This window comes from Coloeus monedula, assembly GCF_965178545.1.
Source record: "Coloeus monedula genome assembly, chromosome: 9".
NCBI lineage: Eukaryota > Metazoa > Chordata > Aves > Passeriformes > Corvidae > Coloeus > Coloeus monedula.
Window position 1 is genome coordinate 20,225,336 of NC_138789.1, and position 23,322 is coordinate 20,248,657.

At 39.4% G+C, this 23,322-nt stretch overlaps 2 protein-coding genes and 1 long non-coding RNA gene across 16 annotated transcripts in view; 2 read left to right on the top strand and 1 right to left on the bottom strand.

Annotated features, from left to right (window-relative positions):
• Window positions 1-10,993, top strand: part of FUBP1 (far upstream element binding protein 1) — a 35,022-nt gene extending 24,029 nt beyond the window's left edge. For all 4 annotated transcript variants that reach the window (XR_014226665.1, XM_082287427.1, XM_082287429.1 and 1 more), the window contains one exon: window positions 9,246-10,993. Coding sequence is in view for 3 of the 4 variants with exons in the window: in XM_082287427.1 (XP_082143553.1) it covers window positions 9,246-9,263 (18 nt within the window). In the remaining variant the exon portion in view is untranslated. The remainder of the gene's footprint in view (window positions 1-9,245) is intronic.
• Window positions 93-23,105, bottom strand: NEXN (nexilin F-actin binding protein; the record flags this gene model as incomplete). 11 transcript variants are annotated; one of them, XM_082287425.1, is made up of 14 exons in its annotated part: window positions 23,091-23,105; window positions 15,767-15,848; window positions 14,501-14,692; window positions 14,278-14,359; window positions 14,043-14,191; window positions 12,619-12,660; window positions 11,308-11,502; window positions 11,055-11,228; window positions 8,532-8,717; window positions 4,410-4,610; window positions 2,878-3,099; window positions 1,630-1,815; window positions 683-1,040; window positions 93-574 (listed from the first exon to the last, which is right to left on the bottom strand). In XM_082287425.1, exons 2-14 carry the CDS (start codon window positions 15,791-15,793, stop codon window positions 561-563), a joined length of 2,028 nt encoding a protein of 675 aa, XP_082143551.1. In that variant the 5' UTR covers window positions 15,794-15,848; window positions 23,091-23,105. The 11 variants fall into 11 exon arrangements, with proteins under 11 accessions (XP_082143551.1, XP_082143548.1, XP_082143550.1 ...); XM_082287422.1 differs by lacking the exon at window positions 23,091-23,105 and adding an exon at window positions 22,999-23,067; XM_082287424.1 differs by lacking the exon at window positions 23,091-23,105 and adding an exon at window positions 22,999-23,029 and having other exon boundaries at window positions 15,767-15,844.
• Window positions 14,652-19,104, top strand: LOC309576260. The gene is made up of 3 exons (XR_014226666.1): window positions 14,652-14,781; window positions 16,634-17,871; window positions 18,321-19,104. It is a non-coding gene; the product is annotated as an uncharacterized lncRNA (long non-coding RNA).
• Window positions 23,106-23,322: the final 217 nt, after the last annotated feature.

The following is a 23,322-nucleotide window of genomic DNA, read 5'->3' on the forward strand; positions in this document are numbered from 1 at the left end:
GAGATGATCAGCTGCATAGGTCGATCAGAGCAGAACAGTTTCAATGCAAGCCCATTTTAAAACAAAAGAAGTAATGCTCCTTGAAGCAGTGATGAGCAGTTATGTCATCTTTTATTCTTCAAAAATAGTACACTTGGGTTTTTGAAAATCATCAATAAGTATTTCCTTTGCTAGTTCAGCGCCTCTGGGATAAAGTAAAACAGCTTAAATATTCAGTGCTCATGCAAGATACACCAGTAGATTGATACTACTACACAAGTTTCCAGATCATGTATTCAGCTTTATTCTGTTACACAACAGTTGGTCTTCAAATGCTGGAGCACTATGGTAATTCAGCTTTTTCCTTTAGTTGATCTTTCATACACTGATTTCTTCTTTTTAGCCTTTGATACTAATTTTTGCATTGAGTAGGGAACTCTCACAATTTGAAGGGTGTTCTTATCTGATGCAGGAATGACAAATCAATGCACATCCTTGCTTTCTTTAGTTGGCCCCATCAGAGAAAGAGATAATGCAGTAAGAAAGTTGAGGGGAAGAAAGATTCCAGCTAAAGTAGAGCATTAGTAGTCATCAGCTAGGAGACAGAAAAAGGGTTAAGAGAGACAGGTAGTTAGATTTTCATAACAGGAAAGATGCAAGAAGACTATTTGGGAATTAAGCAAATTAAAATGCTAGCTCTTACTTTCAATGGTGAGAATACAGGTGCTAGCAGCTGAGCCTCTGTTGTTGACTGCTTTACACATATATTCTCCTTCATCTTCTGGGAAGGTTTCTGGCAAGTAAAGGCAGTAGGTTTCTCCTCTTTCAATGTATTGATAGTCCTCAGAGTCCTGCAACATTTCCCCTTCAAACCACCATGTAACTTCAGGTTTTGGTTCTCCAGTAATTTTAACTGTAAATCTCACTGGCTCGCCATCAACTACTGATGTGTTTTTCAGTGACTTCTTGAACCAAGGAGCTCCAGATCGAGCTTGATCCTCATCTTCACAAGTAGAACCATTAACAATGCTTCCCTCTTCTTCTTCTTCCTCTTCCCTTTTCTGTTTTAAAATAAGTTGATTTTAGAGCATATAAAGTGGCAATAGCACTATGACTGCTAGTGATAACATACTTGATTACAAGTTACTGTGTTTCTGAGAAGGGGAAATTCCACATCTGTCCTCACTATGTAACAATGCACCCAATCTGGATATGCCACAGACAGTAAAATGCATTTTAATGAGGCTGGAATGTTAGTGTAGAATACAGGCATGAATGTCAATTCCATCTTCAGGTTATTCAAGGGATGTCATGACCTTTCTTCGCAGTGTCTCATACTCTTCTGCAAGTGTTCAGGCCAGGTTGGATGGAGCTTTGAGCAACCTGATCTAATGGGAGGTGTCCCTGGCTACATCAGGGGATGTAGATGATCTTTAAGGTTCCTTCAACCCAAACCATTCCTTCTTTTTATGGGGAGTATGTGAGAACACCAAAAGCAATTTTATATTATTGCAACAATTCCTAGCACCTGCTAGAAGGAGTAAAACATTCCTTTTTGTATCTGGTAGTGTTGCCAACAGTGGTAATTGACAGTGGTAAGCTAAGTTAAATGACACTTATGACTGGAGAATATTATTTTGCAATTTATACCTTCTGTAATGCTGCGTCAATTTCTTTCTGTTCAAACTGCATGCGTAGTAATTTCTGTTCCTCAATCCTCCTCTGCTCCTCTTCTTCTCTGGCTCTTGCCATTTGCTCAAAACGAGCCTTCATGTTTACTTTGTGAGTAAATGGAGCCTCAGATTTCTTGGCTGGTGTCACGTCTACGTCATCATCCTTGGGGGAAAAAAATAATTAAAAACAGGACTTAACTGTTACTTATTACCTTTATCATATATAATAATAAAACTAGTTTTGTGTTCCCAGAGGTTTTTTTAACTGAGCAAAGCCACACAGAAACGTGGTTTTTTTCAGAAGTTTGTTTAATGAGTGTAGGGTAAGTCTCGTAATAGTTCATCTCAGGGATAGGACAAGATTTTGGCAAAAGAATTTCAAAAATCATAGGTAAAAAAATAACATTCCTAAAGTTTTATTGATATAGAAATTGAGCACTTCTTGGCAATTGCAAATCCTCAGTGACTGGAGTTTTATGCCATTGATATGAGCATAGGTTCAACACCTAACATGGTTGACCTCATGAAAACAATTCGTGTCAATCACTAAGTTAAAAGCTCAAAAATAGGACAGGCTTTGAGCTGATGCTGAACTGACTGTTGTGGAAAAGAGCCAGAATGGGGCTCAGATCAGGCTTGGTACCGTTAAAATTTTATGCTCCGTCTACAAAAGTTCACACTGGGCTCGTGGATCACAGGCCAGTTTGTTGATGGGCTCCACTGACTGCTCCATTTCTTGGGGTTTCCCCTCTGAAAAACTCAAGGTTCTGGTCTGAAGTGGAGGGAATGAGTATACATGACAGAGACTTGATCTTCAAATGGTATTGTTTGAGTTTGGTAATTGAATTTTTTATTCAATTCATGCAGTAGAGAATGAATTAGGACTTCAGAAGGAGAAGCAATTCAAGTGATGATTAATAGGTAATTCTCAGATACAGACGTTTTAAACCCTCAGACTGGCAGGTTTCAGATTAAGATGCTGAATTGAGGGCTTTGAGCAGAAAAGCAGATCTCTGCTTGACTAATGACTGATAATAAACTGGTGCTGTTTCTTTTAGGGATGCTGAGGTGTGATATCCTTAAGCATCCAAAGGAGGGAAGAGGAAAGAAGGGAAAACATAATTTTGGAAACAGCAAAATTTGATGAAAGCAGCAGCATTGCCTACTCCTGGATCATTAGTGTGCTGGTTAAGTATATCATTAACATACACAGAATGGAACTTACCTCTTGAAATTTTTCAGCTTCCCTTTCTCTTATTTCTTCATCCATTGCTCTTCTCTTTGCTCGCTCTTCTTCAATCTTCTTCTGTATTTCTTCTTGAGACAATTGTCCTATTTTTTCAAACTTGCTTTTTAAGTTCTTTGCCTGAATAGAACCGCTTCTTTTTAGCTTCATTAATTCTTCATATTCTTTGCTTAGCTCAAAAGTTTCAGACTCTTCTTCCAGCTGTTAAGAAATTACAGAATGTTTAAGATGGAAAATGCCCTCGTTATTTTTATTACCTGTTCTCCCCACAGATGGTATAATTCAATACATTACAGTTCTCTTAGTTATTTGAAATCAGTACAAAGACCTTTCCCCTCTAATTTATTTTTTCCTTGCTATCTCATGGTGAATGCATTTGTATCATAACTAGATAGAGTTTAAAGTATCTTGCTTGAATATGCCCTTTGTTCAAGGGTTGCTGTCAATAAACTGCCCTTCGCAGACTCAGAAAACCAGACACTGACCAATACAAAAAACTTGCTTACCCAGAGTACAGAATTCACTTCTATTTACTTGCAATATGAAGTAATCCTCTAAATTACAGCTGTTTTGTTAAATAAAAAAATACTGCCTTTTAAATCTTTTTTTAATTCAATAAAAAGTAAATGACATTTCAGGATGTCGTGGCTGGAAAAGAAAGGGCAGTTGTGGGTCCTGCAGTCAAACCACATCTGAAGTTATAATTACTGATATTTTTCTCCCTCCTTTTATGACCTCTGACTGATTGTAAAGATGTACATGCATTTTAGCTGGATGTCCCTGTCCCTGCTTCCCCAGGATTACTTGAGAACATCACAAGCTAGAGACTTTATTACTTGCTCGAGCTTTGCAACAAACATAATAAATGAATGCAGTTCCTTAACACGCAAAAGGGAATAATAAAGAATTGCCACCCACAGCCAAACTGAAGTGTAAAGTTCATGAATGTGATGTTTTGAATATTGGGGATGTAAAGCAGATTTTGTGTGTGATTTTTAAAATCATCTGTGACAGTCTTCAAACCCTTGATACCAATCATAAAAAAGTTGAGCACATTGTATTTCTTTTCTCATTAGATAGCACAGTATTTCCCTGTTGAAAAGCAAGAATTTTTCACTTTCCTACTTTTATTTTTGTATTGTCTTTTGGGAACTAGATATTTCTGTTATCCCAATATTATAAATACTATCTAATCATTTTAGTAATACTCCAGAATTTTCAGAAATTACTGCAAAAACAAGTTACACATTTGTAACTGTAGTTACTTCTAAGGTAGCAAGGGATAAACACATTTTCCTGGTAGATTAGTGATAAAAATATCCTTATATACAATGTTTTAAAAGTAAGGCTTTCTATTTTTCTTTTCCTTTTTCATCATGTTGAATGTATTAATTTAAAATTCCTTTTAAAGGAATTTTTATTTACAGTCTCAAACTTTGAGATTTTAGTAATAAACTGATCTATTTTTTTTTTATTCAGAGCATGCTTAACGTATCGTTTGATGTACAAACCTGTCCCATTTCTTGTCTCAGCTGTTGAAATTCTTGCCTTTCCATTTCCAACTTTTGCCTACGCTCTTCTTCTGTGCGCCTCTTTTCTTCTTCCATTTTTTGCCTCAGCATCTCCTCAAAATTAATTTCCAGTTTACCAGGTATGAGAGATTCTTGAGAAAAGGTTTTAAACATTTCTGGTGATTCATCATCCAGCACCTGCTGGAAATTCAGAGCATTAATTATATCTGTGATGAAATCACAGCACTATTCAGACACTTCTGGTACTTAAAGATAAGGGACTGCTTTGTTACATCTGCTCCAGTACAGAAAGGTGCACTGTGCCAATGTGGGTATTCCTCTAATGTTGTGGGAGGGAGTGATTTGGGGGGGGTTGTGTTTGACTTTAACTAAATGCTAAACTTTTATAATGAAGATGAAGGTGGTTTTTTAAAAAGCAGTGTTTTCCCTCTGCGTGGGAGGATGCCCTCTCAATGCACCTTTAGGACCTGAAGCAATTCATTCTTGTTTACTTCAGACTATCATTAGACAAAATGTTTGTGTTAAAATGTCATTGCTCTTAATGCTGAAGTACATTTATCTGTAATCTTTTTTTAAGCATTCTGAATTACATTCCTGTTCTAAAGCAGTATTAGTATTCCCATTAAGGATAACTGAACAGAATGTTCCGAAGAAGCTCTTCTTTGTGCACAAATTGTTATGCTAAGTTTTGTGGTCAGTTTATTGGTTTATACACCCACCTGCAAGGGTTTCCTCCTTTCCCTATCCTTGTCTGGCTTCAGAGCAGGGTTAGGCTTGGTTGGCATTAGGAGCAGCTGGCCTATCTTTTAGAGTAATTCATAAGATAGTAGGGCCTAGGAAAAGCAGTTTTCATTACTTCCAAAGCAGGAAGTGTAAGAACTAGTATTTTATCAGATGGAATGTGTTGAAGTACTAAAATATGAAGCTCAAAACTACAAAAGCAGCCAGTAGTGACAGTGAGTTATGCAGGAATTTTTAAAGTAAGTTTGTGATAAAACTTACATTAATGTATGTTTGTGCATGTAACTATATAAACTTATTAACAGAGATTGTCTCAACAGGAATGTTCTGTAGGTAAAGGTGAGGTGTACTGATCAGGAGGGTGATACGGCTTATGGCACTATTTAATCATGTTTGAAAAGCCTTGCGGCAAACCTGGAAAAGCTCAATGTGCCCTAAGTTGTAGGCATTTCCAACAGCAGTAATCAGTCAAATGCTAGAAGTAATTAAAGGGGCAGCATTTCCATTTGAGAAAGTGTTCTGACTATAAAGGGTCAGAAAATAGACATTTCTAAAAGAGCCTTTGGCACTACTATTTATTGCTACTTACTGCCATTGTAACCCACACTTTTTAGTGCTTTTGGTGTCATCTTGGTTCATACCACCCTCTTGACTTACTTTGCCCATATCTTTATTTGCCATAGTTCTTTCAGTAGTTTTTCAGCCCAACTGTGCTCAAATTCTATTCACTACAGCTGTTACTCAGATTTTCCCTCTGAGTAAGCTTAAAATTGGACTTCAGCACCACCATTCCTTCCACTCTTCATCTGTTTTGTGTAATACGAGCATATTTGTTGAAATTGTGTTGTGGAGAAGTGAAGTCAAAAAACAAAGCTGTGAACTCTTTCCTCAAGTGAAAACTTTAGTGATGCTGCATAGTTTTTAGAAGCTACCTGTCACTAAGTTAGCAAAGAAACATGAAAGACTCTTGCTGGTGATGCATTAGTTCATAAGCTCATCACTTCAAGAACATACTGAACCAAAGTGACCAGGAGAAGCATCAATTCAGAATTTGCCCATAAGTGCTTGAAAGCTGTGCTTGTGAGCAAGCACTAGCAGCTGTCTCTGTATTTCTGACTTAGTTATGAAAAGACAGTGAGCCACCTTTTCCCTGACTAAAAACCCAAAGATTCAGCTGAGTTGTGTGATGTACAAAACCCCTGTGATAAGGTCAGTAAATATTTTAGCCATGCTTTTTTTTCCTGCAAAGTGGAAATGGTTGGTTGTGAGAACCATTCCTGTAACAACCATGGTTTGCAACACAGTCAGCAAATATTCAGAGGGCAAATGGGGAAATAATTTTTTTTATTTGTGCTAAGACAGGTTGTTTCTGCAGTCTCTATTAGAAAAGTACTTTTGGGGACGAAAGATGATTGCATCAGTGTAAAAGTGATCACACTAGTCCTGGGGAGCATGGAAATAGCACAAGGAAATGTGAAATAGGGAGATCCAAAAGGAGGTGGCATTTGTGTTTTCCAGCCACAATACTACCATTTCTCTGTGTGTATACTTCCAAAACTAAATTAAAATGAAGGAACAGTAAAAAGTTCCTAGAATAACAGCTTAATGTACATTTTTTACTGTCTTTAAAAGAGAGGACTATTACATTTTTAAACATTTTAGGACATATCTGCATTGCTGCTACATTTTGTAGGCATGGAAAATAAGGAAAACTGTTACAAGTAGTAGAAAATGTAGTATTTGTATTCAGGATGCTACTTTAACAGAGAACTTTCAAGTACATAAATACTGAAAATGTATTTCAGTAATTTTTTTAAATTACAAGCCACTTTCACTGTCTGCAGGTAGAGTAGTCACAGCCTCTGTGCTGCATCTGATGGATTGAACCCTGTTTCTTGCCTGGACAGTTGAGTTTAGTTTCTTGCTACACTGAGGCCAAAAAAACTTTTCCAAGAAAGCAGGAAAAAACAGAAGCAGCACATACTTTCTGTGCTTCCTTTAGTGCTCTACTGCCTTTTCATAAAAATTGTAGTGGCAGAAGTCTCCAGTAGTATTCTTTTGTTTTAGGGGTATTTTTAAATGTTTTTAGGTTCTATTTTCTTTCTTTGGAGATACAGACAGACACTATTTTTCTGTACAGTATAAAATTAAATTTACATTGTAGTTTCTCTAGGTAGTCTTTCAGCAAACAGGTCTTATCTTTGGCCCAATTTCCAGGCAGAGGGAGCCCTGCCAGCAATATGAGTACTCATACAAAGTTTTCATCTCTCTCACAAGTATTGCTTTGAGAGATTAAGAAAATGTTATTGGGCATGCAGTTGGTCTTTCCCAATTCAATCACAGAGGGCAATGGAGAGAGATGCTACCAGATGACTGGGTTATTCCACAGTTCTAGATTGGCACATCCTGCCTTGCCTTTTGAAACAAGCACTACTTAGTTCTAGTTTGTATTTGTGTCATTTAATACTGTATTTGCTGATGTCCACCAGGAAGTAACTGGCTTATACCCAAAAGCCTGCTGAATCTTGGAGGGGTTGGAGTAAGTATGAAGAGCACAGTTTAAAGCACTGTGGCTATTTTTTTTTAAATATAAATAATAGTTGCCACCCTCTGAAGCTGGGCATCTTTCTCTGCTTTCAGGTAGTGTTTGTGAGTCCTAAGCCCCTGAAAATTTGTCTCCAGTACAATCCTAACTCACACTTTAGAAGTCCTTGCATATGACAGAAATCTGTATTTGTCAAGGGAAGATAGTATTGCAAAGTGTTCTAATGGTAAACACCACAAGTTATTTTTTGTTTTTCTCTGAACAAGCATTAAAAACATCAAGGAGCTGGGTTCAACCTTCTTAATTTTTCCTCCCTAAAGAGCCACAGATTTGTGGCTCTTGCAGTGAGCATTGTACTTGCAGATTTGTACTTGCAGTGAGCATTTTTCTACTGTGCCATTAATTGTGATTTAGCAGTAAGAGATGATTGGTGGACACTGTCTAAAGGTAGGGAGATAAACATGGAGATATAAAAGAATTTGCTCTCCCAAAAAAACCCGAACCAACAAACCCTTCTTGTGAAAACGTTTCACTTCCCAAGTTTGTTTCATCTAACATAATAATACCCACTGGATATAATACCTGGTTTTGACTAAATTATCTGAAATTCTCTCTAGGCTTTCTGCGAGGAAGGATTGTTCTCTGATGATTTTGGGTAGTTTACCCCATTACCTTCTAATAAATAGTAAGATGAACTAATTAATGAAGGAGTGGAAGCATGTATTCCTAACCTTTATTTAAAGCTTTTTCCCAGCTTCTTTCCAGTTTGCGATTTAGGTAAAAATTAAAGTCTGTGCTAAACCAAAATACCATACCATGTTCTTCCTTGCTTCAGCAAATGCTCTTTTCTCCTCTTCTATGCGTCGTCGTGCATCCTCTTCTGCTTTCCTCTTTTCCTCTTCTCTCCTCTGTCTTTCTATCTCCTCAAAACTGAGTCTGAGTTTACCAGGGCGGAATTCTTTAACAGCGTTTTCAGATTCTTCATCACCACCTTCATTTATCTTAAGGAGAATAGGGAGAGGAAAACATAAAAAGCATTTACCCAAACAAAAAGATATCCTTTACAGTAAATAAATACTCTATTCCTTTCTGATCTTTTATAAATACTGCTTTCTCCTTGGGGGAAAAAAAATGTATCAAGAGTTAGGTTCCTATGAGAAACATTTTAATCTTTGTTTTAGCTGGGCGGGGAGAAAAGAAATTTTCAGTGTCCTACATGCAGCTTTTATAATTTTAAAAAATCTGTTGAGTGTGTAATTCAAAGAAAAATGTGTTATCAGGAAGAGGCTGGACAATTAAGTACAAACTTTATGGTCTCATTGTTGGATCATTTACTGTAAATCACTCTCTATTCACTTCATTTACATCACTTTCATAGATATTTATACCATCAAGTCTTTTTGTTTGTATAGAAATTGTTTTCATCAGTGCACCAGTTAAAGAAATGCTGTAGAGTCTTATAGCAAAACTGAATCAATTAGTATTTTGCTGTTATTCCAGACTGAGATTTTTGTTTCTTTTCCTTTTAGACATTTAATCATCACTGAAGAAAAGGAATTGAGATACTCTGATCTCTTCACTATAGCTTCTGTCCAGTGAACACTCACCGGCTAAGAGAAGCCTGTGGTTTGCAAACTGCAATCAAGAACCCCTTTCAGAGGACATCCCAGAGTACTTTATCTGTTAGTGGAGGAAGTAGACTGGGAACTGTCTGAGTACTGATAATCCAGATCTCTATACTGTGAGCAGCCCTGGGACTGGTAGGTGGGGTAGCCCATTAGGGAATTAGAGAAATCTTTTATTTTATTTGAAATTCATAAGGGAAAAAAATTAAAGAATTGAAGAAAATTAACTGCTGAATTCTTAAGAAAAATGTTTACTTCAAATTTTGACAGCCACTGGTCAGCAAGTACAGCTGCATGTTAGAAAATGTCTTTTGATGTGGAGAATTTGTACATTATTTCACATTACTTGATAAATAAATGCATTAACATAAGGAAGAGAGATGTGAACTAATCTTCAGTTAGAACACCTAAGTGACTTCATGAAGTTCACTCTCCTTCAGTTTCTTCCCTCTTCTACTTCACTAGAATCCTTTGCCCGACCCCAAACAAAAAGGAAAAAAGTGCATTATTGACATAATGGCAAAGTTATTGGTGTGAAACAACAGTGATTTATTGGAGGTGGAGATGAAGAAGTAAACAATTTGGGCATCTGCCTAAACCTAGAACTCTCTCAATATGGACCACTTGGGAATTTGTTTGTTTCAGCTTTCTAGAAGTTCTGTGTTGTTGGTTTGGTTTGTTTCTGTAGAATATAAATGTTTTGAATGTTTTTGAAATATAATCAAAACAGTCATCTAGAGCTGTTTTTCCAAGACTGTTATGCATAATTATACTCTGTTGAAGCTAGCAAATTCCTATAAATAATATTTTCCAAGTTTTTATGTAAGATTAAAATCTCATTTCTTGTTAATCTTGTTTGTATGTGAATTTTGTATGTGAATTAACAAAGTCATAGTGATCATGACTGAACAGGGGAAAAGTATTCAAATACTTCAAAAACGCTATTGGAACTGGAGTATGGTAAAGTGAGGAAATACAGAACTAAACTATCTGGTTATCTTAGGTTAATACAAAGTGTATGATTCCTTCAGTATGATCAAAGAACAAACTATAGTGAGGTCTTTTTATAGCTGATCTAATACAACTCTGACTTATGATAAAGAACACATATGGAGGCAGTTTTCCAAGTAATACAAAACAGGATCTGTGAGCTGTATTTCTGACAACTGGGGGGACTTTATCTAGTAATTTATAGTATGTTGTTGTTTATGTCAGTACATACAAGAGAGCTGATCTTTTTTTTGCCTTTCTTCATAAGAGGAGAGTTGTAATTGATGTATATCTTTATCACATTTACAAATAAATATGGGGATAAGAAATAGCATTCTGTTGCTATGGAACATTTGCATCAAAAACTGGTTACTGTACCATCTGCAGCACTACTTCAGAACAAAACAGCCAGCTACTCATCTCATTGAAGGCTTATAGCTTAAGATATTAGAGAGTGTAGATAGAAAACCTACTACGTTGCTGACAAAATCAAAACACCTGTATTTCTGGGGTTTACTGAAAGAATCTCTAAAGTATTATGCCAGTGTTGTTACTGAGTTAGAGCACAGGTCAAAAATGTCAGTCAAAAATTCATTTTTGGACTCTTAACAGTTGGAAATAAAGTTAAGGAATAAGAAAAAAGAAAAATCCCATACAGGAAAGAATGCAAAAGCATATCCTATGTGCAAATTCTGTACCAACACGAGCATAACGTGTACTTACCATTCGCTGTCTGGCTTCTTCAAAGGCCCGTTTTTCCTCTTCCAAACGCTGCCTTGCTTCTTCCTCTGCTTGCCGCCTTTGATTCTCCTGTCTTTGTCTTTCCAGTTCTTCAAATGTGACTTTCAGCTTACCAGGAGACAGAGGCTCTTGAGTTTCACTGTTTTCATTTTCACCCTGTGTAAGAAAAATGAAATGGTCATATCTTAAGCCAATAAATATCTATTATATAGGTGGTTGTGGATGACTGGTTTACCTTGACAAATGAAAGGCACTTGGATTCCTTAAGGAATTGGTTTTGTTCCTCGTATTTTAGCTTCATCTCTTCATCCTGTGTCTTTCTTTGTTCTGCTCTCTCCTTCCCTGTGTTCTCAGAGTTTATTTTCGTCTTCCCAGGTGTCCTGGTGCTTTTTACAGGCACTACTGTAACTAGCAGTGAATCATCCCCTTCCTGTCCAAAAAGGTATTTATTATATTTTCATGAAACTTGACTTCTAGATAAACTCATTTCTTAATGAAATTGATGTTTTAACCTGTGTGCACAAAGCTTCCAAAAGATTTACTTGTGTTGAGTATTAACCACAAGAATAAATCTATCTGCCTGTGGCAGTCACTAGTTTTCTTCTAATAGCTGAAGAGTATCAAGACTGAATTATATTTTAAACATAACTGCTGGCAAATTCCTTGACTTCTTTATAGATTTTCATTAACAGTTAGCTATAAAAACTCAAGGTTTGGAAAAGAACAACTTTGAATAGACAGCAATTGTAACCACACTCTACTTCCAGTCTTTACATTTATTATGTAAATGATGATAAACTGCGGCTGGAATAAGCCAATACTTCAATAGAGAAATATGTAATTTTTAATTTCTAATATACAATTTGTCAGGTAGAGTAATTGTTTTTTGAAGGATGTTGCTGCTTCACATCTATTTTTACAACTTATTTGCCAAAATATATTTTACCCATATTTTTTCATACTGTTGAGTAAGTTAAAACTGATGAAATTGGGGGTTTAAGTTTTTTCTTTCCAAAACTGTAGTAGGAGTGTGATTTTCTTGTGTTAGTGAAAGACAATAGGACCTTTGGTCCCAGCTTTTGAAATTGAACATTTATTTGCAAGACTTAAAACTCATATGGTAAATTAGTAAAAAAATTTAAAAGGTTACTGAGTGAGGTGTTTAAATATCTGCATATTGTCAGAATCCCCCTTTAATTTCAAGTTTAAGGCAAAGAGCTTTTAAGATAATTCTTTGCAAAGCCAGAGGACTTAAAAGTATCATTCTCAACAGATATCAAATAATTCTGGTGGCTTTGAATATTTACATTTTAGATGTTTTTAACTAACCACAAAGTATTCATAGTCCAGGCTCTGTTTCAGACTTCCAGATATTGATTTCAAGTACAGATATAGTTCCATAAACATTAAAAATTTGTTAGCTCCTTGGTTGAACTTTAATTAGGTATTTATGTGCTGTTTTCTAAGTTTTCCCAACCCAAATTACAATAATAAAACAAAGTGAATAAAAATGTAGGTGAACATTTCTTTAAAAAAATCTGATTACCTCAGCTGCTGATTCAGTTCCCGTATTGTTAAAGTCATCAATCTATTAAATGAGAATTTCATATGATTACATTAATTTGGCTCTTTGCCTTAGAGTTGCAAGCATAGAACTGGAAATTCTTTTTGTATCAGTGATATGTATGTAGCACGTAAATTCACAGAGATGGTAATGACAGAACCTCTGTTGGAATACTTCAGATAGGTCAGCTTGTCGAGGAAGAGGCAACAAGACATAAAACATCCCACACAAAGTCTGCTCAAGCATTCCCAACACAGTGTTGAACCAAGAACAGTACTTGAGTTGTCCATTCTTCATTTAAATATTGCAGAATTGTGTAAAAAAAAAGAAATGTTTTAAAAAAATCTAAAGCAAAGGTATTGATTATTTCTGATTCAAGTGACATTGTCTTCCCCTCAACTTCTGAAAAAAGCCTAATGCTGTGCTTACTTCCTATGGTGTGTCTATGTTATGGTCTAAAATTCACACAGTTTTAAAAATTCTATAAGTATGTACTTCTGCCTTGCAGGTTAGGTTAAATATATGCTAGATGCAATGCCAATTAAAGTACAGTTTTAACAATGTTAGAAATTCTAGTAGAAAACACTGTCCAAGAACTGACTTCTCCTATAGCACTGTTTTTCATTTCTTACAACAAATTCACACCTGAATGAAGTACTACTATAATTTGGTTAAATAGAAATTTGCCTGTGTATTTAGTCTGCCATTTAAATGTTTATTCTTACTGCAGTATTTGCAGCACTGAAGAAAACTTGCAAAAGGAATTAAGTTTGATATCCGTTCACAAAATTCTACAAAAGACAGAATTTGCTTTGCTGGCATCAACGGAAGTTGGGAGTCTGTTCATATATATATATATATATATATGTATATATATGCAATGATGATTCACAAAATGGCAAAGGAATAAAACATGATCTGGATCTTCATGATTTATGATTTTTACTGCATTAGTACTGCATTAGTGTCTTCTCATTTTTGCCTGCCAGTGGCATTTTCTACTACTTCTTGCTTGCCTTAGTTCATGTATCACTGAACTGTATTCACTAATTTATAAGCAAAGGTTGTCTAAAGTAAGAGTTGATAAAATACAAGAAACATTTTCAAATTAATTTAGTAAACTCACATGCACATGACAACAAAATTTGTGCCTGGTTCCTACCAGGTTTATGCCTGCCCAGTTTCATCTGTAACTCAATTTTAGAGCTTAAAAGAAATTTGGTACTGTAAAGAAATGAAGACTCTCTGAACATTATAGCTCACTTCCACCCCACTGAGCATCTCCCATGTAAATCATGTAAATCACTACTATCAGAAATCTTAAGGTCTAACCTTTCTGATCAATACAAAACATTTTTCACGTTTTTTATAATTACATCCTGACTGTTGTGATCAGATGAACGTACCTCCTGTGCCTTTTTTGCTAATTCTCTTTGAATTTTTCTTTTCTCAATCATATCTTGTTCGATTCTGCGCTTTCTTTCTTCTTCCGTTCTTTTTCTTTCTTCTTCTTGCCTTTGCTTCTCCATTTCTTCAAACTTGCCTTTAACAGTTCCTGTGGACATGAAATGCACAGCTGAGCAGTTCCATCTCATACTTACCCAGTGAACTCTGTGGCCTTGAAAGTCGGGCCTCTCTTACCTATTAGCTTTGGAACATAACCCTTTTCTATTTTAGATAGTTTGGTGTCATCGTCTTCATCAGATCCAAGCAGTTCTTTCATCTAGTTGATGAAACACAGAAAGAAAACCGTGTTTATAACTTAAATGAAACCCCAATATTACTGTCTTAAAAGAATGTAAATAGATTTTCGGATATAATATTAAGTATTAAAATAACATAAAATATTAGCAAAGAAAATAACCTCCTGCTTTCTCCTGTTCCATTCTCTCTCTCTAACATATTGTTCTTTTCTTCTTTGCTTTTCATCTCTAGATCTCCTTTGATTTCTTTCTTCCCTTGCTTTCTGCATAGCTTCAAATTTATCCTTTACATCACCCTTGTGAAGCTTGGGCACATAGGACTTTTGGACGGGTTTAGATGAAGAAAGCAGAATCTTGGTGAAGATATAGAAGAAATGAAGATAAGAAAAAGAAAGTTGAAACAGATGGATAGAAATAATCTGATAGTTGGATTAGAAAGAATGTAAGAACATAAAACAGAAATGCAATTGATATTTTGAACTTTGTGCCACAAGCCATCATCAGTTAAGCATCATTGTATTTGTTCATAAACAGTCATAAATACTAAAATATCCAAAACAATATTCAGCATTATATTAAACTATTAAATTAGATACAGATTTATATTGTTGCTTTCAATCTTAAGCAAACACCAAAGAGATTCTCTGTCCCTAACATTTAAAAGAGATACAAAGACATAGATGTATAATACAATATGTATGGGAGTTTTTCTGCAACACGGCACCAGCCATCTGTAGTTTTTAAATAAACAGTAATATTTCTTAACTTAAAATTTCCAATACATTATATACTTACTTTTTTACTATTAGAGAAAACCAGAAGCCCAGTGATTTTATGTTACAAAGTGCAAAGATCACTGGACTATCAGGGCTCTGATGCTGATATAACAAATGGACACTGCTTTGCCAGTGATTACTCTGTAGGTGTCCAAACACCAAAGGTTCCCGCTTTCAGAACTACTGTGAAGTTTTCTCTTTTTACAGTGATGACAACGGGAATGTTCTCGATAAAGTAATACTGAGAAAACTGGCTAAAAACGTTCCATGTTTCATATTTTTCCACCTACACCAGAAGTTTTTGTTCCTGCTACTCAGTAAGTCTATATAGAAGAAGAAAGTAGCCTTGTATATTTACATTTTAGAACCATGCAAATGTTACCCAGAATTTCGCCACCAACATTTAAAGCTTCTTCATATTTCATTGCCTTTATTTTGCCCTCCTCCTTCATGTTTTTCTAATAAGAACATAATTCACATATTCCATCAATCTTATGCTACTTACAAGTCCCCTTTCATTGTCTAAAAATAGTGGCAATACCAGCAGACTTCCAGAATAATTGTCTTTTACAATTATTTCTAATTCTTATTTTTGCAAGCATCAGTTGTAAATTATTACATTGCCTTGATTACTTTAAAATTGGTACATACCTCAGTTTTCTGTGCAATGTCATTCATGGTTACTGTATTGTGCTCTGCACCTGGTGTGTTTAAGATGGCTTTCAGTTTCTACCTGAAAGAAACAGTTGTCGTTATATTCCTGTCTTTTCCTTTTAAATGATGCTTTAACCATCTTCCTGTAAATAAGTTTGCATAGGCTGAAATTGATGTATCACAATTTCACTTGGTCCTCTGAGGCTTTTGAAGACATGAATAGGTTCTAAGTATGCCACAGTAATTAAAAGAACAAGCTTATGATTCACTATTCATGCTCATAACTCCTCTATATAGTCCTAGGTATTGGGTTTTAATTTCCATTTTAAAAAACTAACAACTTGGAGCCAAACTCTGGCTGCCCTGGCTGGTTGTTGCAAAACGGCTGTTCCCGGTGCTCAGGGCAGTAGAAGGAATGTCCCCGCAGCTCCGGGCCGAGCTGTGAGCCGGGGCTGCGACTGCAGGAGCTTTGCCAGAGCTCAGGCCAGGAGCCCCCGGCCTCCCCGCGCTGCTGCTTTGCCCTTGTGCGGCTGCAGGAGGAGAGACGGGCCGGGGGAGCCACCTGCGTGCCACTGCCGCAGCCGCATCTCCGGCCCGCGGCAAGGCTCTGCCCTTCACCCAACGCACGGCTACAAAGTAATGCTTTCCCTTCCCCGAGGGCTGTTCTCCAGGGAAAAGTAGTGCTAAAAACTATGGAATGGGATAGGTAAGCCACATACAGATAAAGTATTTACAGAATTTGTGATCTGGAAATTGCATAGCATTTTTTAAAGGAAAATTGTTAGAAATTTTAAAGTACACTCTTTACTAAGAAACTAACAGAAAGGCACTTTTTCTTCTTTTTTCTTTTCTTTTAAACTTCAGATCTATCAGAGCTTGTGGGAGGAAGGAAATCATGACATGACTCCAGTGCTACTGCTGTCCGTATTGTATCGATCCTCCGAGTCCCAGGAAAGCCTAAAAACTCAGTGTGCCAAACATGGTAAAAATAAGGGCTCAAAGATTCGAAGGAAAAATGCTGCAAAAGTAGCTTACCACTGGAAGGGACTTCTCACTTGTCGTTTAGAGGAACTGAAGTCAGGGATTTTCATGATATGGAAAGCTAAACTCTTATTCTTCAAATTCTCTAATTCTTAATTGCAAACAGATTATGAACACAGAAACATTTATGTGGTTTGAAAAATAATTAAGAGTTGTTTTCATGTAAACTCTTCAAAAATACACCAACATCACCAATGGTCACCAGCACTGCTGTAGCTTCACAGATAGAATGGGATTCTAAGATATCTTGGGATGTTTTTCCCAATGAAAGCAGTCACAACATATGAAGCAAGAGCATTTAGCTGCCAACGCTTGCCCTGATTTACAAATTCTAAACTCTTCAAATTTGGCTTCAACAGAGATGTTCTGGAGAGCGCTTTGTTGTTCCCTTTCAACAAGTTAGTACGGAAAGTCACACCACCACCACCCCACTCCCTCATTTGTAGACTGATAGGAATCCAAGGCATTTCAGTTTCTCACTTGTGAACACATGAACATATAATCACTAAGTGGCAGTTCCTATTGAGATTGTTTCAGGTCAGCAATAGCATGTTAGAATTGTGTGGAGTCTAGAAAGGCAAGTAATTGCATCAGCATTCTGTAGCCTCAGGGTCCCTATAGGCTTTACCATACACTTGTACACTGTGCAGGATTTGCACATCTTTATAAGCTTTAGCTGATTTCTATGCATGTAAGTAAAATCCCCACTGTGATCAGTATAACCTTAAAACTACTTAAAATCTTTTGACTTCTGTATTTTCATTAGCAGGTCTTAGAGACAGTTCTCTGATCTCTTCTTTTGCTACTCCGTTCTTTTAATGGCTCCTTCCCTACTTGGGGCTGGCAACCTTTAGCCTTGTACTTTACAAACAGCAGCTGACTCAAAGGTTTACTGCAGGACCCCATCAGAAAACAAAGGATTGTCATGAACTGGTGCAATCCTTGCACTGAAGTAGCCTGGGACATAGAGACCTTTTACCCTTGACATGGGGCTGGAGCAGAGAAGGAAGACTCAAAGATAATCTGTCACAAGAAATTCTGTTTCACCTCAACACCTCAAGGTAAGGTTACCACTAATCTTGACCACAGCAGTGTACCTCATATACAGGGCTACATCCTAAAGTCATTTGAAAACTGACTATTCCAAAGTCTGGTTTATTATGTGCAATTAATTGTAAGAAGATTATATTCATGAGTCAAGACTTTGTCTTGAACCTTTCTGATAGCTCCAATTACCTGAACCTCTTAACAGTGGGATAACAAATCTCAAATTTTCCCTAAAAGTGTGAAAGCTGGAAGAAATTTTCTTTGCAAATTCCTGCTGTCTGAACTTCCAAAATAGTGCCAGTCCAACAGGTTGTGGGCCTTCAAGATGGCAGATATATTTCTGCCATTTGGAATATTGCCATATCTGCTATTACTTTAGGCTGCTTTCCAGTTCATTGGCATCACTAACTCTTAATATGTTTGAAGGTTAGCCAGCTGGCTCTAAGGCATTTTGCCTCTACAGGTCATCCTACCTCCACCTCTGATGCTAAAAGATATTGATACAAAGCACCAGCGCATTGCTAAACATGATACCACCCGTGTTTCACTTTCATCCCTCTCCATGGCCACTAAACCTTGAGCAGGACCAGCAGCTGGACCCTGCCTCAGGCGCCCCTCAGGGCAGATGAGTCATTTCCGATAAAGACGATACAAAATCTTTAAGAAAAGAAGAAGCACTCCTTGAGTTTTGGGTTGGGTCTGTGAGGGAGTGGCCACAGCTTCGGGAAAAACCATTATGGACTGAAGCTCCTTTGTATCTGCCTCACCATCAGGAGAGGATCACAGTCAATGAATTGGTGCTGAGAAAAACCAAGTGGCTACATCAGAAGTCCTGACACCTACAAATCGTGGAAGAACAGTGCCTTCCTCATCTGCCAATAGCTTTGCAAAAGTATGCAGTAATAGATTTTCCAACCCAAGAAACCTTGACCTACTAATTCTCTTTTAGATGAACTAGTTATATTTTTAAGTTGTGCATTTATATACGTATGTATTCTTGTTTTGTATTTTCCCAGAGTTCAACTAATAAAAGCAATTCTTATTTTTTGAGACAACACAAGTCTTCCTGTTTAGTTTCTTACTTCAGAAACTATTTCTCCTATGACAAAGCTGTCCAATCTTAATATTCAGTCTCATCTTTTATTTCCCACGATCAACATACCTCAGCAGAAGCTGTGAGAGCTCTTCACTGAGGCTTCCCACTCAAAAAACACCCCAGACTATAATTCTGAACATGACCATGATCAAAAAATGAGTTCAGCTTGTTACCCTTTGCACACCCAGTCTCATCTGACATCTAGCATTCACCTGACGGAATTTCTTTTCTCTCCACATTTTACCTTTCCTACAATTAAATGACACATCATTGATAATGTTGGTCTGGTGTTACAATGTTTATACTGAAAGTACCAGACTACAGGGCCCCTCTGAAAGGTCCACTCCTCAAGAAAAATTTGACTTGCATCCAGTGATCAATGGTTGTACCTCTGGAATTGGAACGAAGAGAAAATGCCATTAGACTTGACTGGCTGTAATGCAGAGAGGGATCTCTAAGTTCAAGTGAAAATTTAATACAAACCAGTATGCATAGGACACTAGGCAGCAGATTAGAAATATTCTGTAAAAAGATAAATTACTGTTTTCAAACATCTTACTCATTTACAGTAAATAGACAAGCAATCACTTCTGATATGTCTTGACCTGTTACAATCATAGCACTCTTTCAACTTTTCATGCAGCCTCCCTAAAATCTTACTTCAGGCAAAAAAAAGTCAAAAAAGAAAACCATTCAGGGGACACAGAAAGTTTGATGGCTCACAAGTCCCAAAATCCATCTCCTTAAATTTAATTAATTTCCATTTCTGAAAGCAGGTCAGAGTCCTCAATTGATCAAAAAAAGTTGTGCAGCTTTAACCAGATTAAAAAAAAAAACCTTCCCATAAATAATAAAACTCCCTTTCTTTTAAAATATTCTTGTTTTTCAGGGGCATGATAAACATCCTCACATGAGACACAAAAAATGCCAGCACTTCCCTGAACTGAACACCACTCTTTACAATAGGAGTATGAAGTCAGGACTTTAGAAAAAGGTCCTGTTCCTCTGTGATTTCTCCTTTCGGGAGGCCCCCTGCTCTCCTACTGGGTACTGTGAGTTATAAATAAGCCCTTCATGGCACAGTCTAAGTTACATTTACCATCTGTCTCCTCTTTGTGATCTACTTGAAGGGAAGACTCCATTATACAAGAAAACCATACTGTGAGAGTTGGAAACTCACTACTTGCAGCCAAAGCACCAAGGAGAGGCAAACAGTCCACAGCATTGAAATAGTTAACAAAATATTAAACAGAACTGGAAAGAGGAGGGGAAATGGGCATCATTTATGTCCTCCCTGTAACTGGTCTGGAATGACACTACCAGTTGTTGTACCAAATTACAGATACTGAAGGAGATACTAAAATTATCATGCATAGGGGAAGATCCTGAGCTGGCATCAACCATCAGCTCCACTGAAGCCAGTGAGTTATGACAATCAATACCAGCTGTCTAAACTTCACAGTTTGTATAAATACAAAATGCAAAACTACTTCCACTCACTAGTATTTCCTTCATTAAGTCTTTACAATTAAAGACCAGAATGCTTACCAACAAGTGACCCAGATAATTTAATTTCGAACACAATCTTTTCCTCAATCTTTGAATTTATCACACTTCAATATTTATTGAGAGTCCCATTTTGTTGTAGAGCAGTCCTTGCAGGTAGGGTGTCATTTATAAAAACACACTTCTTATGAAGGATGCCTAAGTTTTATATAGCTATAAACACTCCTAATGCAACAGTGCCATTCAGCCCGACTGTTAAAAGAATGTAATCACCCTTCTCTGTACAAATGGTCTGTTGATTCCTTACTCTCTTCACATGCTATTATGGGGTACACAGGCTCCAGAGCAAATGTGGTGGGAGTTCAGAGACTGCTCTGGTAATGGGGAAGTCCTGCTGGGATCTTCTGGCCCATGATTTCATGTTCCATGGTACCTGCTGATCCTAATTGTAAGTGGCAGTAAATTGTGAACTGAGGTCTCCAGGAGAAAAATCAGTATATTCTGCCCCACACCACAGTTCCTCCATTCCCTGCTGTATCACGGCAGCTGAAGATGAACCATTTGCTTTGTTGACTTCACTGACAGGACTTCAAAGATCAAGGTAATCCAAATACTGGACATGAGGCACTATTGCAATTTGTATCTTCCCTGCTGACAGGACACAGCCTTTCTGCCTCTTCTCAGAAATGCTCTTGGCCAACCCAGACTGAAGCCAGGGTGGTCACCCACAGTGGTCATGGCCCGAGCTCTGCCTCCACCACAAAGGAGAGGTCTCCAGGGCTTCCTAGAGATATGCTGCTGCTTCCCCTTGAGCAACCCCACCCTGCTGGTGGTGCTGATGCCTGTAAAAGCTGGATCATGTGTACCACCTTCACCTGAGCAGGTATGGGTGCCTTTGGTGCAGGGGTCACTTCCATTGCCTCCTGCACTGCTCTCCCAATGCCAGGAGCTTTCCCCACTGCCTCCCCACAGCCAGTCTGACCACAAGTATTCCTTACTAATGTCTTAAACCATCTACACAGCTTTCATAGTTCACCAGACTGTGCTTTCTACATATAACAGTCATATTCTCATACTTCTGCATGCTCCTTAATTGATGCAGTTGGCCCTCCTATAAGACTAATGATAATTCATAATTCCATTTCACTGCACAATTTTCTAGGAGATCTAATGTCTCTTAAGACCTGAGATCTAAGGTTGAGTACTATGTTTTCTACCATACAGCTACTTTCTGATTAATCTTTGAAATTCTGACATGCTTCATTAAACACGCTTTTTTCGACATTTGTTGGCTAAAAAGAAGCCCTTATTTACCGAAAACAAACGTGATAATAAATAGTTTGCAAGCTATCACAGAAGCCGAATATTTTCTTCCAAGCCACTCTGTTTTACCGCCATCACTTCAGGGTGAAGCAGAACCAATGGACGCACTCAGCGTGCCCTCGCTGCTGAAGACCACACCAACAAAACTGAACTCCTCCGCATGTCGACACGCGGTTTATGAAAATCGGGGATTTATGGGATTTTAAACTAATTTTTATGAGCCGCACATCACCCACCGTGGGTCCCTCACGCCAGGGCGGGACGGCCCTCCCGGGCTCCGCGTCCCCGGGGCCGCCTCAGCGGGGCGGCGGCGGCTTCGGTTAAACCGCTGCAAAAGCGCCCGGCCCCGGCCCCTGCCGGCACCGCTCCCGCACGGCTGCGGCTACACCGCCCCCGGGCGCTGCCCCTCCCGGGCCCTCCCCGCAGCCGCCCGGCTCCCGGCGGAGAGAGGACACGGCGCTCCCGCCGCGGGTCCGGCCGAGGGGCGCCGAGGGCAGCGGGCCGGGCAGGCGGCCCCAGCCCCAGCCCCGCCGCACGCCGGGGCAGCGGGGCCGGCGGCGGGGAGGGGGGCGGGACGGGGGGGACCGAGCCCCGTTGTGCCCCTCGGCGGCGGAGCTGCTCTTACCTGTGCGCTGCCCGCGCTGCGGCTCGGGGCGCTCCGGCGGCGGGCGGGCTGCGCTGCCGAGCGCCCCTTGGCTGCGGCCGCCGCTCCGCCGCTGCAACTTTCCATAAAAGTCGCGACGCGCGCCCGGCGCCCGCATTCCAGGCGAGCCCCGCGCCGCGGCAGCTGGCCCGGCCCGGCCCGGCTCGTCCCCGGCCCTGCGGCTCAGCGCGCCGTGCCCGGCCCCTCGTTGGCCGCGTGGGGGGGGCAGCCAGCCAGCCAGCCCCCCTCCCCGCGGGCAGCAGCCCGGCCAACAGGCTAATTTTGGGCTGGAAGCAGCACCGAGCTATAAATAACCGGGCCGGCGAAGCCGCCGCTTTGCTGCGCGTCCCTGGCCGCGCCGGCCCTGCCGCAGGGCAGCGGGCGAGCGGCGGGCGGGGGCTCCGCGGGACGCACGGGGGACACCGAGACCCACCGCCCGCAGCCGCCGCCCGCCACCGCCCTGCCCGCGCTGCTCCCGACCACCGCGGCTTTTCCCGGCCACGGCCCGGAGCTCCCCGGCCCGGTACCGGCGGGGCTGCCCCGGCCCGGCAGCCGCGGGTCAGCCCCACTCACCGCCGCCGCAGCCCCGGCGCGTCGCTCCCCCCGGCCCCGCACGCAGGGAGCGCTCCGCTGCGCTGGCTCTGCCGGCCCGCGGGGTTTTATACCTACGGCGGTCCGGTGCCGGGTCGGTTAATGGCACATGGAGAGCGATCAACTAATAATAGTAATGTGACAGTTCGCTGATGGAGCGGGGAGGAATCTCCCTAGTGCCAGACGGCGAGAGGCAGAGCGCGGTGGCTCAAAGCAGCGCCTGTCGCTGGGAACTTCACAAAGCAGAGGAAGAAACGTGATTTTATTACATCTGAATATATTCCTTTTCCTGCTTAAAGATTACTT